Below are 16781 nucleotides of genomic sequence, written 5' to 3' on the forward strand. Positions count from 1 at the left end.
ATCTAATACCAGAACATGCTCAACCCTCCAAGAAAAAACCCTGTGCCCACGAGCAGTCACTCCCCCACTCCCCCTTCTCCCAGCCCTAGGAAACTATTATTTTTAGGATTTAATTTATTTATTCATCAGAGACACACAGAGAGAGAGGCAGAGACACAGGCAGAGGGAGAAGCAGGCTCCATGCAGGGAGCCCAATGTGGGACTCAATCCCAGGACTCCAGGATTACACCCTGGGCCGAAGGCAGACGCTCAACTGCTGAGCCACCCAGGCATCCTGCCCTAGGAAGCTATTAACTTACTCTCTGTTTCTATGGATTTACCTATTCTGGACATTTCATATAAATGAAATCATACAATATATGAGCTTTTTGGGTGTCTGGCTTATTTAGCTTAGCATGTTTTCAAGGTTTATCCACATTGTGGCATGTATCAGTACTTTATTTTTTATGGCTACATAATATTCTATTCTCTGGACATCCTACATTTTACTCATCTGTTCACCAGTGGACAGTGGGGTTGTTTCCACTTTGTGGCTGTTATGAATAATGCAGCTGTGAACATTTATGTACATACAAGTCTTTGTGTTTTCAACAATCTTGACTATATGCTGGGGAGTGAAATGGTTGGATTCTATGGCAACTCTATGATTAACCTTTTTTTAGAAAAAAATATTTATTTGAGAGAGAGAGAGGAGTGCACAAGGAGGGAGAGGGGCAGAGGGAGAGGGATAGAGAGAATCGCAAGCAGTCTCCCCACTCAGCGCAAAGCCTGATGCAGGGCTCGATATGACAACCCTGAAATCATGACCTAAGCTGAAATTGAGTCAGACACTCAATCGGCTGAGCCACCTGGGTGCCCCTATGATTAACCTTTTGAGGAACTGCCGACTGTTTTCCAAAGTGGCTGCACCATCTTACATTCCCACCAGTGAGGTATGAGGGTCCCAGTGTCCCCATGTCCTCAACACTCCTTGCTATTTTCCCATTTGATCACAGCCATTCCAGTGGTATGAAGTGGTGTCTCAATGCGGTTCTGATTTGCATTTCCCTGGTGACCTATGATGGTGAGTATCTTCCCATGTGTTTATTGGCCATTTGTGTATCCTCCTGGGAGAGACATCTATGCAAATCCCTCGCCTGTTCTTAAATTAGGTGAGTCTTGGGCATCTGGGTGGCTCAGTAGTCGAGCATCTGCCTTTGGCTCAGGTTGTGATCCCAAAGTCCTGGGATAGAGTCCTGCATCAGGCTCCCCACAGGGAGCCTACTTCTCCCTCTCCCTATGTCTATGCCTCTCTCTGTGTGTCTCTCATGAATAAGTAAATAAAATATTTTTTAAAAAAGTTTAGGGATACCTGGGTGGCTCAGTGGATGAGCATCTGCTTTCGGCTCAGGTCATGGTCCTGAGGTCCTGGGATCAGGTCCCGTATTAGATTCTCCGCAGGGAGTCTGCTTCTCCCTCTGCCTATGTCTCTGCCTCTTTCTGTGTGTCTCTCATGAATAAATCAAGTAGATTTTTTTTTTTATGATAGTCACACGCACACAGAGAGAGAGAGAGAGAGAGGCAGAGACACAGGCAGAGGGAGAAGCAGGCTCCATGTACCGGGAGCCCGACGTGGGATTCGATCCCGGGTCTCCAGGATCGCGCCCTGGGCCAAAGGCAGGCACTAAACCGCTGCGCCACCCAGGGATCCCAAATCAAGTAGATCTTTAAAAAAAAAAAAAATTTAGGAGATCCCTGGGTGGCTTGGCGGTCTAAGTCTGCCTTTGGCCCAGGGCGTGATCTTGGAGTCCCGGGATTGAGTCTTGCATCGGGCTCCCGGTATGGAGCCTGCTTCTCCCTCTGCCTGTGTCTCTGCCTCTCTCTCTCTCTCTCTCTCTCTCTCTCTGTGTGTCTCTCATAAATGAATAAATAAAATCTTTAAAAAAAATAAAATAAAAAGTTTAAATTAGGCAAGTCTTCAATTTTTTAAAAAAGATTTTATTTATTTGAGAGAGAGTATGAGAGAGAGAAAGCACAAGCCAGAGAGGAGCAGAGAGAGAGAGACAAACAGACTCTACACTGAGCATGGAGCCCAACGTGGGGCTCGATTCCATGACCCATGAGATTATGACCTGAGCTGAAACCAAAAGCCAGATGCTTAACCCACTGAGCGACCCAGGCACCCTGGGTGAGTCTTTTTTTTTTTTTTTTTTTAGGATTTTATCTATTTTTTCATGAGACAGAGAGACACAGGCAGAAGGAGAAGCAGGCTCCATGCAGGGAGCCCGATGTGGGACTCGATTCCGGAACTCCAGGGTCACATCCTGGGCCGAAGGCAGGTGCTAAACCATTGAGCCACCCAGGGATCCCCTGGGTGAGTCTTTTTATCATCTGTACTTCCTTTGCAACTTCATGTGAATCTATCATTATTTCTTAATTTAAAGTATTACCAGGGACGCCTGGGGTGGCTCAGCGGTTGAGCTTCTGCCTTTGGCTCAGGGCATGATCCCACATTGGGATCGAATCCCACATTGAGCTCCATGCAAAGAGCCTGCTTCTCCCTCTGTCTGTGTCTCTGCCTCTCTCTGTGTCTCTCATGAATAAATAAATAAAATATTTTTTAAAAAATAAAGTGTTACCAGAACAGTAAACTAATGCCTGGCCTTCCTTTCTCTTTCCCTAACTCGCACAAGCTTGAACACAAGGTCCAGAGGGCACAGAGTAGAAGAAGAAAGCTGGAAGCCATACTCATTGCTCAGAGCAGAGCCTCCCTAACCCACGAGGCTGCTCCTGTCAGGATTATGCAGGAGGGAGAAGTAAGCTTCTGTCTCCTTTAAGCCACTGCATCGCTGGGTCGGTTTGTTGCAGCAGTTCAGCTGCACCATATGCTTAGCATTTCATTACTAAATAACTTAGCTATCATGCTTTTAAGTTTCCTATGAGTGCAGGAAGCAAGATTTGTAGAGCCAGTCTCTTTCCCTTTTTAACCATTTAAAAATCTCTCAACAATTTTTTGCATAAAATTTACCTTTTGTAATATTGTTTTTATAAAGATTTTATTTATTTATTCATTTATGAGAGAGAGAGCATGAGCTAGCGAGTAGTGAGGGAGAAGAGTAGAGGGAGAGAGAATTTCAAGCAGACTCCCCTCTGAGCACAGAGCCCAACAAGGGGCTTGATCCCATGACCCGGAGATCATCATCTCAGCCAAAAACAAGAGTCAGACGCTTAACCAACTGAACCACCCCAGGCGCCCCGTAGTATTATTATTTTGTATTAAATAAACTCTACCCCCAACATGGGGCTCAAACTCATGACCCCAAGATCAAGAGTCTCATGCTCTACCGACTGAGCCAGCCAGGCATCCTCTTTTGTTTTTTGTTTTTGTTTTTGTTTTTTGTTTTTTTAGGCATCCTCTTTTGTAATATTAAATATTGCATTTGAATCTGGCAGTGAAAATATATATACATTGTTAAAAAATATCCACTGAGGGACCTGTATTTTTTTTTTTACTTGAAACCAGATCTTGAATGTTTACCTGTAATTTGAAAGTGAATATGCAGAAATGAATAGTAAATCCATGTGAGATATCTTGTTTGTTTAAATGCACGTTTTGTGCTGTGTGGAGAGGATGGGGACTCGTGTGAGCACCTGAACATCAATCACACACCAGGAAGTGGTAACAGAATAGACGCTGAATTAAGTTTTGGGTTATGCTGCCTTCCAATCACTGGTGCTGGTGCCCTAGCCAAATAGCAGATTTTGGCCAATGCTGAAGCCAAAGTGGACCTTCTGTGCACCGCCCCCCCCCCCCAAGTGTGGCGCTGAGTGAGGACAAGTGCATTCAATTCTGCCTCTATTGATAAGGCACTGTTTGACTTCAAGTGAACACGTCTCCTCTTTGGGCCTCCATTTTCAAAACGAGGGGTCTGGACTAAGTCAATGGATTCTGAGGGATCCTGAGTGTTTGGGAACTCATACTTGGAAGACAGAGATCCATGAGAATATATTTTTTATTTTGTAATTTCATTTTGATGATATCCAAAGAAAACTAATAGAAACATTTCCTGGACCATCCGGATGGTGACTTCATAAAGCAGGATACCATGAAATTTTGGGTCTTGTGACTATAGTCTTGCTAGCATGGAACAGGGGTCCAGAGTGGAAACACCCACACAGGCCAGGCAGGCCCTGAAATTGAGAAAACTAGGCCCTAGATCAGGGGCAGTGGCCACACACAGCCCCTGTGACTGCAGCCTCCCAGGAACTGTATCCCTGAGTTGCTGTATCATTTGATATTCCACGAGGAGCCCCAAATATGGATTTTTTAAAAGATTTTCTTTTTTCTTTATTCATGATAGACATAGAGACAGAGAGAGGCAGAGACACAGGCAGAGGGAGAAGCAGGCTCCATGCAGGGAGCCCAACACGGGACTCGATCCTGGGACTCCAGGATCGTGCCCTGGACCAAAGGCAGGCGCTAAACCGCTGAGCCACCCAGGGATCTCCCAAATCTGGATTTTTAAAGACAAAGTCTCCTTATTTTTTATCTATTTATTAAATATTTTATTTTTTTAAGATTTATTTATTCATGAGAGACACAGACTGAGAGAGAGAGAAAGAGGCAGAGACATAGGCAAAGGGGGAAGCAGGCTCCTTTCAGGGAGCCCGATGTGGGACTCGATCCTGGATCCCGGGATCACAACCTGAGCCAAAGGCAGGCGCCCAACCACTGAACCACCCAGGTGTCCCAAAGATTTTATTTATTTATTCATGAGAGACACACAGAGAGAGGCAGAGACATAGGCAGAGGGAGAAGCAGGCTCCCTGCAGAAAGCCTGATGAGGGACTCGATCCCAGGACCCCTGGATCATGACCTGAGCTGAAGGCAGACACTCAACCACTGAGTTACCCAGGTGCCCCAAAAATCTCCCTATTTTTAAATACTGGCAACCGATTTGTGTTTGTAGAAAACACAGTGGGAGTGGGGCGCCTGGGTGGCTCAGTCTCACACTCTTGGTTTCAGCTCAGCTCGTGATCTCATGTGTTGTGACATCAGCCCTCTGTTGGGCTCCACGCTCAGCAGGGAGTCTGCTGGAAGATTCTCTTCCTCTGCCCCTCCCCGCACTCCCATGTGCATGCACTCTCCCTTGCTCTCTCTCTAAAATAAATAAACAAATCTTTAAAAAAAGAAAAAAAAAACCACACAGTGGAGGTGAAACCAGATATGTCCCAGAGTGCCACTTCTGACCTAAGATGACACTGAATGTTTACTGTGCTGGGGAGTGTGTTTGGCTACCATGTAGGGTGTCTTCCGTTGCCCCTCTGGCACCACCCCTACTGTTCTGCTTGAGCTCTGGGCCCAGGGAGGCTGCTGGTGCAGACTCTATGAATGGGCTCCACGGCCCTCAAAGGCCTCAGACTTTCTGTTGGGTTTGACTAGAAAGAGATCAGAGGAGAAAGGAATGGGACACCCGGGTGGCTCTATGGGTTGAGTGTCTGACTCTTGATTTCAGCTCAGGTCATGATCTTAGGGTCCTAGGATCGAGCCTGGAGCCCCAAGTTGGGCTATGTGCTCAGGTCAGAGTCTGCTTGAGATTCTTTCTCCCTATCCCTCTGTTCCTCCCTCCACGTTCTCTCTCTCAAATAAATAAATAAATAAATAAATAGGGGGAAAAAGAGGAGAAAGAAGGGCTGAGGAATTTATTACCTCTCTACATGAACTGAAAGCTGTCAGCAGTGCCTTATTCTCTCCCTACATCCCCAGCTCGGGAGGCCTCGGCCCTCTCACCACTCCCTGACCTGCTCCAGTCCCTGGGGTGTCCACTGGCCTCGTAGTTTGTAGGTTCCCGTAGCCCTGGCCACACCTCTGTAATTAGTCCCTTCATTTAGTTCTCCTCAATTTTACCCCCTTGAGGAGAGCCATCTGCTTCCTGCTGGGACTCTAGCTGGCACCCATACCTTTGGGTTGTCAAGGCTCCAAGCCAAATGACAACTGTCCTACCTCTGCCATTGTGCTCACATTGAGTTGTCATTTATATATTCTTCTCCACTGTGGAAATCACCAGTCACAAGCAAAATACATTTCCTTAGAATAAGATTTCAATGTATTTGTATCTTAAATACACGGAGACCTTTGTAAAGCTGAAAAATAACTAACTCTTATCCATTGTTGGCTAAGGGGAAAGGATATAGTGACATTTAGTATGTTAATGATGCTTGGCTCCTGGTCTGAGGAAAGTTAGGAAGCTGGAGGATACCAAGTAGAGGAAATGTGGGGACCTCATAACTGCCCCTCAAGCCTACTGGTGGGAGTTATAGACTAGGGCAGCTAACTGGGAAGTTATCAGAGTCAAATTAGGGCATACCCCCATGACACAGAAGTTCTTTCTCTGTGCATATGTCCCATAAACTCTTCTACACATAAGGAGCATGTATGAAGGTGTTCCATCCAATGCTACTGGGGGGTAAGGGGTACAGGCAGGTTGGGGGTTGGAGACAGCCTCATTGTCCATTGTTAGGAAAATCGAATATGGTGAGTTCACGCAATAGACTCCATGCAGCAGTTAGGAGCAGCAGCTGAGTCTTTTTTCTTTCTTTTTTTTTTTTTTTAGATTTTTAATATTTTATTTTATTTTATTTTATTTATTTATTTATTTATTTTTTTATTTATGATAGTCACAGAGAGAGAGAGGCACAGAGACACAGGCAGAGGGAGAAGCAGGCTCCATGCACTGGGAGCCCGATGTGGGACTCGATCCTGGGTCTCCAGGATCGCGCCCTGGGCCAAAGGCAGGCGCCAAACCGCTGCGCCACCCAGGGATCCCTAAAATTTTATTTTAGAGGGAGAGAGAGAAAGAGGGCACAAGTAGGGAGGGGCAGAGGGAGAAGGAAGAGAGAATCCCAAGCAGACGCCATGCTCAACAGGGAGCCCTTGGCTCGATCCCACAACCCTGAGATCATGAACTGGAGCTGAAATCGAGTCAGATGCTTAACTGACTGAGCCACCCAGGCACCCCCACATGGCTGAGTCTTAAGGCATAGTGCTGAATAAGAACAATGCAAAAACTCAAACTTAGGCCCACCTGGCTGGCTCAGTGGGCAGAGCAGGGTTGATCTCAGGGTTGTGAGGTCAAGCCCCATGTTGGGCCTAGAGCTTATGTAAAAACACAAACAAAAACCTGCAATCTAGAATATGCTAACCTGCATCAACTAGCAATACTTGCATGCACAAGCCCATACAGGGCTCTCAGATTTATAACAAAGTGAAATTGCAGTTCAGTAGGGAAAAGAAAGCCTTTCCAATAAATGGAACTGAGTCAACTGGATATTCATGTGGAAAAAGAAAACAAACCCTGACCGACATTCCACATTGTACACAGTAATAAATATAGTAAATGTCATCTGGCTTATAAATCTAAATGTGAAAGGAATAAATATGACTTTTAGAAGAAAACCAAAAAATCTCCATGACCTTGAAGTAGGCAAAGATTTCTCTTTTTTTAATATTTTATTTTTATTTATTCATGAGAGACACAGAGAGAGAGGCAGAGACACAGGCAGAGGGAGAAGCAGGCTCCATGTAGGGAGCCCGATGCGGGACTCAATCCCTCGACCTCAGGATCACAACCTGACCTGAGCCAAAGGCAGACACTCAACCACTGAGCCACCCAGGTGCCCCAGCAAAGATTTCTTAAGACACCAAGTGTTAGTCACACAGGAAATAATTATTACGATCAAATTAGGGACACCTGGGTGGCTCAGGGTTTGAGCGTCTGTCTGCCTTTGGCTCAGGGCATGATCCTGGAGTCCTGGGTTCAAGTCCTGAATTGGGCTTCCTGCATGGAACCTGCTTCTCCCTCTGCCTGTCTCTGCCTCTCTCTGTGTGTCTCTCATGAATAAATAAATAAAATCTTTTTTTTAAAAAATTATCCAATTAGACTACATTTAAATTACGAAATACTGTTCATCAGGGTACCTGGGTGGCTCAGTCGGTTAACACTTCAACTTGGGTTGTGATCTAGGGGTCCTGAGACAGACCCCCAGTTCAGGCTTCCTGCTCAGCAGGGAGTCTGCTTCTCCCTCTTCCTCTGCCCCTCCCCCTGCTCATGCACCTTCTCTCTCTCTCTCTCTTTTTATTTTTTTTATTTTTTTTTATTTATGATAGTCACACACGGAGAGAGAGAGAGGCAGAGACATAGGCAGAGGGAGAAGCAGGCTCCATGCACCAGGAGCCCGACGTGGGATTCGATCCCGTGTCTCCAGGATCGTGCCCTGGGCTGAAGGCAGGCGCCAAACCGCTGCGCCACCCAGGGTTCCCTCAAAAGGCAACTTTAAAAGAATAAAAAGACAAGCCACATAGTAGGAGAAAACATTCACAACACACAGATCTGACAGATCCTGGACTTGCATCAGGATATATAAGAACTCCTACAAAACAATCAGAAAAAGGCAGGAAAATTAATAAGCAAATAGGCAAAGCACCCGAACAGGCACTTCACAGGAAGCTATCCAAATAGTCACTAGACACCTGAAAAGGTGCTCCACCTCATTAGTTGTTATTAGTCACCAGGAAAATGTAAATTAAAACCACAATAAAATGCACACCCATCAGAATGACTAAAACTAAAAAGACTGACCATACTAAGGGTTCGATGTACAGTAACTGAATCCCTCATATACAGAAATATAAAATGATACAAACTGGTAGTTTCCACTAAAGTTAGATATACACCTACCCCTATGACCCAGCACTTTTCTCCCCATGGAAATCAGTGCTTAGGCCCACCAAAAAACAGGTGCTAGAAAGTTTAAAGCAACAACAGTTCGTAACAATTTGAAATATCAGTAATTACTAGTATGCAATAGTCTAGCTTGTAATAGCCACAAATGAAGAGTAACCCAAATGCTCATCAACAGGTGAATGGATAAACTATGGCATATTCACACTGTGGAATACTATACAGTGATGAAAAGGAACATTCTACAAATACAGGTAGACATGGATGACCCTCATAAGCACAGTGTTGAGTGAATGAAGTCAGACACAAAGGGGTACATGCTTCAGGATACTATATTTATATGAAGTTCAAACACCAGCAAAACAAACGTGTGCTGTTATAACTTAGGATAGTGTTTACTTTTGGGGTATAGCAAGAGAGGCAGCCTGAGGGGGGCTTCTCTGGGGTTGTCATATTCTGTTTCCTTATATGGAGACTGGTTACTGGGGGTGCTCACTTGTGGAAACACTGGACTCTCACGATTTATCTGCCTTTTAGTGTGCATGTAATATTTTCATAAGCGGTTAAAATATATGTATACATGCACACTAATCAGCAATGCACGTTTTGCAAAATCATTGGCATGCAAAGAAAATAATTTGCATTAAAACTATCAAATGGGATCTCTGGGTGACGCAGCGGTTTAGCGCCTGTCTTTGGCCCAAGGCGCGATCCTGGAGACCCGGGATCGAATCCCACATCAGGCTCCCGGTGCATGGAGCCTGCTTCTCCCTCTGCCCATGTCTCTGCCTCTCTCTCTCTCTCTCTCCTTATGACTATCATAAATAAATAAAAATTAAAAAAAATAAATAAAACTATCAAATGGAGCCTGGGTAGCTCAGTCCATTAAGGGTCAGACTTTTGATTTCAACTCAGGTCTTGATCTCAGGGTCTTGGAATTGAGCTCCATGATAGTCACCATGTTTGAATGTGGAGCCTGCTTGGGATTCTCTCCTCCTCTGCCCCTCCTCCAACCCTGCCCATGTAGATGCACACTCTCTAAAAGAAATAATCTGTTCTTTAAAACAAACAAACTATCAGAATGGTTATCCACAGGAAGGCATTGGTGTGAGATGTGGGAATAAAAGAGAAGAAGCAAATAGGAGTGCCTGGCTGGCTCAGTTGGTAGAGCATGTGACTCTTGATCTTGGGGTTTTGAGGTCAAGCCCTGTGTTGGGCGTAGAGATTAATTTTTTAAAATGTTAAAAAGCAAACAGAGTAGATGAATAGATAAAGAGGAGGAGAGGGTCCTCACATAGAAAGAGGAGGACGGTGAGCCATAAACTGAAGAGCATAATTAAGGGCACTCTCTTGAGCATGGGGTCCAGACAGCTTTTTCAAAGATGTTCATAGGAAAGCATGTTACGCAGGACTCTGCTCAAAGGGTTGGCCTTAGTTTGAAAAGAGAAAAAGGGTGAGGGAAGTAAGCAAAGGGATGCAAAAGAAAATGCACCCTAGCGGTCTACCATGTTAGGTTTTCAAGCTGCAACATCGTTAGACCAGCATCAACAGCATTTTAAAGTTACTGTTAAGCTGAATGTTAACTGCTTTTGCATGGTTCTGGAGTCCAATAAAACATGCTTTAGCTTTAGAAAACTGTAGGCATAAGAGATATACACAGAGTTGTGGGTGTGCTGCATTTAGGAAAATCGTAGATACAGTAATTAATTAATTAATTTATTTATTTATTTATTTATTTATTATAGATATAATCATTTAAGTAGACATAGGGAGCCTATGAGATTTTTTTTTTCTTATGGGGGATCCCTACATTTCTCTGGTCTAGGTGTTCATCTGTCTGTGGTATTCAGCACTGATGTTCTGGGAGTCAGTGGTTCTCAGATGAGAAGAGTCCTCGATCCCCACATTATCACAATCTACCTCTGCTTAAAATCTTGCCTTAGCTCCCCAGTGCCCTTACGCCCTTCATGGTGGTTTATGGTGCCCTTCAGGATCTGACTCCTACTGCCTCCTTTTGCATTGTCATTTGCTCCCTACTTCAATCTAGCCACTCCCAGCTTTTGGAGGTCTTGCATATGCTGGTCCCTCTGCCTGGAATATTCTTCTCCTCTCCACCCCAAGGTTTACTATTATTCATCCTTCTGAGCTCAGCTTAGGTATCTCCCCCTCCAGGAAGCATTCTGACCCTCTGGACTGAATCAAGCACATCATCTGAGCTCCTATAGTCCCTGGGCTTCCCCATCCCAGTCCTCTGCCTCTGCCTCACTATCTGGACCCTGACCACTCTGGGTCATGACTCTGGCTCGATCTAACTCTCCCAGTGGCCTGGGAACCCTGTGGGCTGGCTCAGTCACTCTCACATCCCTTGTATTGTCCAGCACAGGTCAAGCACAAAGCAAGCACTGAATAAATATTTTGTGGATGGAATAATAAATTCTAGAATTCCAAGTTGATATGATCCCAAGTGTTTATGGTTCTAAGAGTCTGAAAGTATGATTTTAAGTTTCCAAGAGTATATTTTATACCATTCTAATTTCTAAATCAGAGGAGGCTGGCAATCTGTGAGTTCATTCTGGTTCATCCTTTGTGGCACATACAGATAATTTTTTTTAGAATTGGGAAATTGCAAAGTAACATCAGAACTAGTAATTTTAGACTCACATTTCCCCATGGCTGGAGCTGATGACCAAAACAATGCTCTACAGTTGACCACGGCCCCCTGTCTACCCTATTCTCTCATTTATGTCGCCTGCTTCCCAGAGGCCCTTGGGTTTGACACTACTCCTCAACATCTTATAATTATAAAGTTCCAAGAATCTTAGTATCAAAGATCCCACAATTGTCAAATGTTGAGTTATTAAAATTCTCAGATTCTGAGGGAACTGCTTCTGATCTTAGGGTTTCTAACCTTAGGTTAAGATTTCATGATTACCACAATCTATAGTTTATAACATTTCGTGTTCCCGAGATAACAAAGGTCCCAAGGGTCTAGTGTTTTAAAGGCTTAATAAGGCTTATGACTGGGGATCCCTGGGTGGCTCAGCAGTTTACCACCTGTCTTTTGCCCAGGGTGTGATCCCGGAGTCCCGGGATCGAGTCCCACATCTGGCTCCCCGCAAGGAGCCTGCTTCTCCCTCTGCCTGTGTCTCTACCTCTCTCTGTCTCTCTTTCTCTCTCTGTGTCTCTCATGAATAAATAAATAAAATCTTTTTTTAAAAAGGCTTATGATTATGAAGTTACATGTCTCTGAAGGTTCTTAGGGTCTTTGCTCATAGTTTTATTTTTTGCTTTTCTTTTTTTTAAAGATTTATGTATTGATTTGAGAGAGAGAGAGAGAGAGAGCATGAGCAGGGGGTTAGGGAGGAGCAGAGGGAGAGACTCTCAAGCAGATTCCATGCCAAACATGAAGCCTGACTCGAGACTTGATCCCATGACCCTGAGATCATGATCTGAGCCAAAACTAACAGTTGGATGCTTAAGTGACTGGGGCATGCAGGTGCCCTTTTGCTCATAGTTTCTTTCTTTCTTTTTTTTAAGATTTTATTTATTTATTCATGAGAGACAGAGAAAGAGAGAAAGGCAGAGACACAGGCAGAGGGAGAAGCAGGCTCTATGCAGGGAGTCCGATACGGGACTCGATCCAGAGTCTCCAGGATCACGCCCTGGGCCGAAGGCAGGCGCCCAACCACTGAGCCACCCAGGGATCCCCCTTGCTCATAGTTTCAATGATGATAATTAAATACTTCTGAGGTTCTAAATCCTTCTGGATATGAAGTCCTCAACTTCAATGGTCTACAGTTCCAAAGGTCTAAGGTTCTAAGATTCTGTGTCTATACAGTTCTCTAGTCTTGGCTTATATTGTTCTAAAACATTGAAGTAGGGTGAACAACCATCCTGGTTGGTCCCAGACTGAGGGTTTCAGTGCTAAAAACTGGAAGGTGCGGTCATTCTATCTCAAAATTCTCAGGATCTGCATTTCTATCTTAAATTCCAAAGTTTTAGGATTAGAAAGCCCTAAGGATCTATGTGTATTATAGTTTAGGTTTCTAAGGGTCTAAGATCCTGGCAATGGATATCAATGATTAAAATTTCTAAGATTTGAAAAAAAAAATTCTAAGATTTGTGATTATAAAGTTTTATGCTCTAAGAGTGTCATTTTAAGGCCTCAAGTTTGAAGAATCTCTGAATATGACATTCCAAGGTCCAAAAATCCAATATTTGAGCATCTTGAAATTCTAAAGAAGTACGCTTATAAAATCCCACATTTCTGAGACTCTACATTTCTAAGGTTCTAAGGCAGCACTGCCTCATACAGTATCCACAAGCCACATGTGGCTATTTAAATTTAAATGAATGAAAACTAAATACAATGAAAAAGTCAGTCCCTCAAGAAGCACTAGCCACATTTCAAGTGCTTACAGCCTCAAGTACTAGTGGTTAGTGGTTAAGATATTGGACATCCATCCCAGATAGCATTTTCCCATCACCATGGAAAGTTCCACTGGACCGTGCTAGTCTACAGATTCACGTGCAGTGCCTGTGACTCTCTTCCCATCCTCTAGGCCACCAAGATTCTCAAGCACTGACACCCCAGCAGCCTTCTTCTTTCCCTCTCTTCTTCCTCCCACCCCAGCCCTCCTCCAGGTACCTGCCAAGGCCTTGATCCGGGAGCACTCAAAGAGCGAGGCGGCTGCCGTGGAGGCTGCTGGCTGCTCCCGCTCCCAGCCCCGATCAGGGCTCTCCCAGCGGGCTGCAGGGTTGTTGTTGTTAGTGGCCGGGAGGCCCTCCATGTTGTCCACTTCCCCTGGTATCTGCGCCATCGGGGAAGGTGAGACCTGGGGAGGAGCAGAGGCATGTTAGACTAGAGACACAGCCTGAGCACAGAGGTCCCACTTCTAACAGTGACTGACTGTGAGTCCTGTCCACTCCCTTATCCTCAGTTTTCCCTGTCTTTCAAATGGACATAATACCACTGACAGTAACATTGGCCCTGACCATTTCATAGGACTGTGCTAAAGCATCCAGCCTAGCACTTGGCACAGAGTAGTGTCTAGTGTACATTGTCCCTGTATTATTGTTAGAATGATGACACTGTTATCAGTAAAACTCTCCAACACAGTAAGAACAGGAATAAACACATATTGAGCACTAGAGGATGAAAGTCAAGCCCAAAGTTGCAAAGCTCGTGGGTAGCCAGAGTTCAAATGCAAGTACTCTGATCAAATGATTGCATTAAACAGCCTCAGTTCTTCATCCTTATAACCACACCCTTTGCCATATAACTCCTGAGTGTTCTTCTACCGTAGGGACGAGAAAAGTGGAAGAGCATCTCCTCGCAACCTTGACTCCGGGTTTGGTCACATGACTAGCTTTGACCAACAGAATCAGGTGGAAGTACTGGTGAATTCTGAACCTGAAACTCAAGAGACTTTGCATGTTTTTGCTTGTGCTTGATTGGGACCATGAGAAAAATAGTGTCAGCACAGTCCAGGTGTAAGGCTCCAGTCACCAAAGCCAAGGCCAGGTCCAGGAGCCAATAGTCAACACCACTCCCAACCCCCGCATCCCAACATGTGAATAAACCCAGCTCAGATCAGCAAAACTGCCCAGCTGAGCCCAGTCTCAGTCACTGACTTTAAACTCGATAATTAAATAAATGCTCAGTGTTTTAAGACACTGAGTTTAGGGCTGGTTCCTTATGCAGCATTATTGTGGCAACAGCTAGCTGACATATTGTCTGATCCAGAGCTAGGCTCTAGAACACTGCCGGATTGCAAATATGAAATTTAAGGGGGTGGGCGACATCAGATTCATCTCCTCCTCCCTCCAGGCCCCTGATTCCAAAACTAAGAAAGGGGGGAATTGCGGGAAGATCAGTGTTCTTCACAAAGATTCCGACAGTTGATAACCCACCAGATTGTAGGAAAGCAGGGTCCAGTCTTGGTCAGTGTAGTGGAGACTATCCCTTTGGGTGGACACTCCAAAATCCACTGCTATTCTTCTCTCCTTCCATGGAAAGCTATAAGTGAGTGCATGGCTACTTACCACCTGTGTGACCTTGGCCAGTCACCCTCTCTCTAGGCCTCAGTTTGTTCATCTGTAAAATGGTAATGATAACAGTGCCCATTGCCTACAGATGTTTATAGAGGAAATGAGTTAATAATGCAGGGTACATGGTATCTAGTACATACAAGCCCTTGATATATGGTCCTTGCTATTATTATTCATCCTCTGGCCACCTATCTTAGCAAATCAAAGTGCCTATGCTGGAGTCAGACAGAAGTAAGTTCAAGCTCTGCTTTATTCTCGCGGTATTTTTAATCCATCTTTCACTTGGCTTCTCTGCCTCAGTTTCCCTCCCTGTTAAGAGACGATCACAACTGTTTCCTCAGTGAAGGATACTTAGGGATGGGGAGGCACTTAGCACTTGGTAAGCAGTCAGTCCGGGAAGGGACTGGCCATTACGCGGTTGAATGGAGAAGGAAGGGAGGAGAAGGAGATGGAGGAGGTGGAAAGAGGTGTCCTGCGGCCCCAGCAAAGGCTCGAGGCTGGGGGTGGAAATCAATGCTTTAACCCTTCCAGGGCCGCGCCTTTCTCTCCCTGCAGTCTAGTCACTGCTCCGCAAGGAGGGGGCCCGGGCAGGACAAGGCCTGGGTGGAAGACCCACGCATGGCGCGGAGGCTGAAGGGCTGAGGGGTGGGGGGCTCGTTCTGCCCTGGACCGCTCCCCTCCTCCAGCCCGGGAGACCCTCGGGGCTCAGGCCAAGCCCACAGCGCGCGGGGGAGGGATGCTCGGGCAGGTGGGGAGATGCTGCAGGGAGGGGCCATCCCCCAACGCCGCTCACCTGGGCCCGCGGCCGCCGGTGCCGCCGTCCCCGCTGCTCGCAGCGACGACCGCCCTGCGTGTCGGCGTCCGGGGCCCGGCCCGGCCCGGTCCGGCTCCGTTCGGCCCCGCCGGCCCCGCCGCTCGACCAGATCCGCATGCGCCGCCGCCGCCGCCGCCGCCGCCGCGCCTCCCCCGCTCGCGCGGCCGCCGCGCTCGGCGCGCCCCCGGGACCCCCTCCCGCCCGCGGTCCCCCGCCGCCTCGGCCGCCCGCAGCGCTGGCCCACGCGCGGTGACACTCCGAGCCACGGCGCTCGCGGGGCCGGAGGCAGCGTCACCCACGGCCACGCACTCTCCCGGGGTCACACACTCCCACACGGGCACACACACACACCAGGGTCACATGCAGCGTCGCAAACATCACCCACAGCCACACACTCACGCAGTATCACCCCCCACAGGGTCACGCAGAGTCAAACATTCAGACTGACACGCAGTCACACGCTCACATGGGCTCCCACACTGGCACAGTGCCCGACAGCATCACACGTAGTGGCACACTCAAATAGTGCCACCACCACCCACGCCGTGTCACACACAAGCACGCGGATGTCATACATTGTCGCACACTCCCGTGGGGTCACAGAGAGTGTCATATACCCACAGGTCACACGCAGCTTCGCAATCGCACAGGTCACACACTTTTTTACACACTCAAACTTGTCACATCAGTCACACACTCACATGTCACACGTCCTGTGCTGTCACACTCTCATACGTCATCCAGTCACAAGAGGTCACAAACAGCATCACAACAACAGTTAATACCCACTACCACACACTCAAATAGGGAACCAGTCACACATCCTTACATGACACATGGGTGTCATACACTGTCACTGTCTAACAGTCGCACACTCCCATAAAACACATCTCACACATGTCCCACACCATATTCCCCAGCTTCATGAATGCATACAGCATCACAGACTGACAGTGTCACCCACAGTGGCACCCCAAGGTCACAAAGGAACAGCATCAATGCTTGCCACACGGGGTGTCACACACCGTCTCCTATTGTATTAACATAGTGCTACACAGAGAATGGCACATGGTGTCATCCACAATCTTGTTCTCCCTCGGGGTTACTCACACAGTCCCACAGAGGCACAGGGGCACACACGGTTACAGTGTCACACCCTGCCTCACTTTCTACCCTAGTAGCTTCCGGAAAGCCTT

At 46.4% G+C, this 16781-nt stretch overlaps 1 protein-coding gene across 2 annotated transcripts in view; it reads right to left on the reverse strand.

Moving 5' to 3' along the window:
* SPTBN4 (spectrin beta, non-erythrocytic 4) overlaps positions 1–15672 on the reverse strand; it is a 76257-nt gene extending 60585 nt beyond the window's left edge. The window contains exons 1-3 of one of the 2 annotated variants that reach the window (XM_072777449.1): positions 15565–15663; positions 14634–14739; positions 13369–13555 (exon numbers count right to left, since the gene is read on the reverse strand). In XM_072777449.1, the coding sequence (XP_072633550.1) occupies positions 13369–13540 (172 nt within the window). In that variant the 5' untranslated portion in view covers positions 13541–13555; positions 14634–14739; positions 15565–15663. Of the gene's footprint in view, positions 1–13368; positions 13556–14633; positions 14740–15564 lie in introns of both variants that reach the window. The other variant, XM_072777455.1, reaches the window with a different exon arrangement.
* Between the last annotated feature and the right edge of the window lie 1109 nt (positions 15673–16781).

This window comes from Canis lupus, chromosome 1 (genome assembly GCF_048164855.1).
Source record: "Canis lupus baileyi chromosome 1, mCanLup2.hap1, whole genome shotgun sequence".
NCBI lineage: Eukaryota > Metazoa > Chordata > Mammalia > Carnivora > Canidae > Canis > Canis lupus.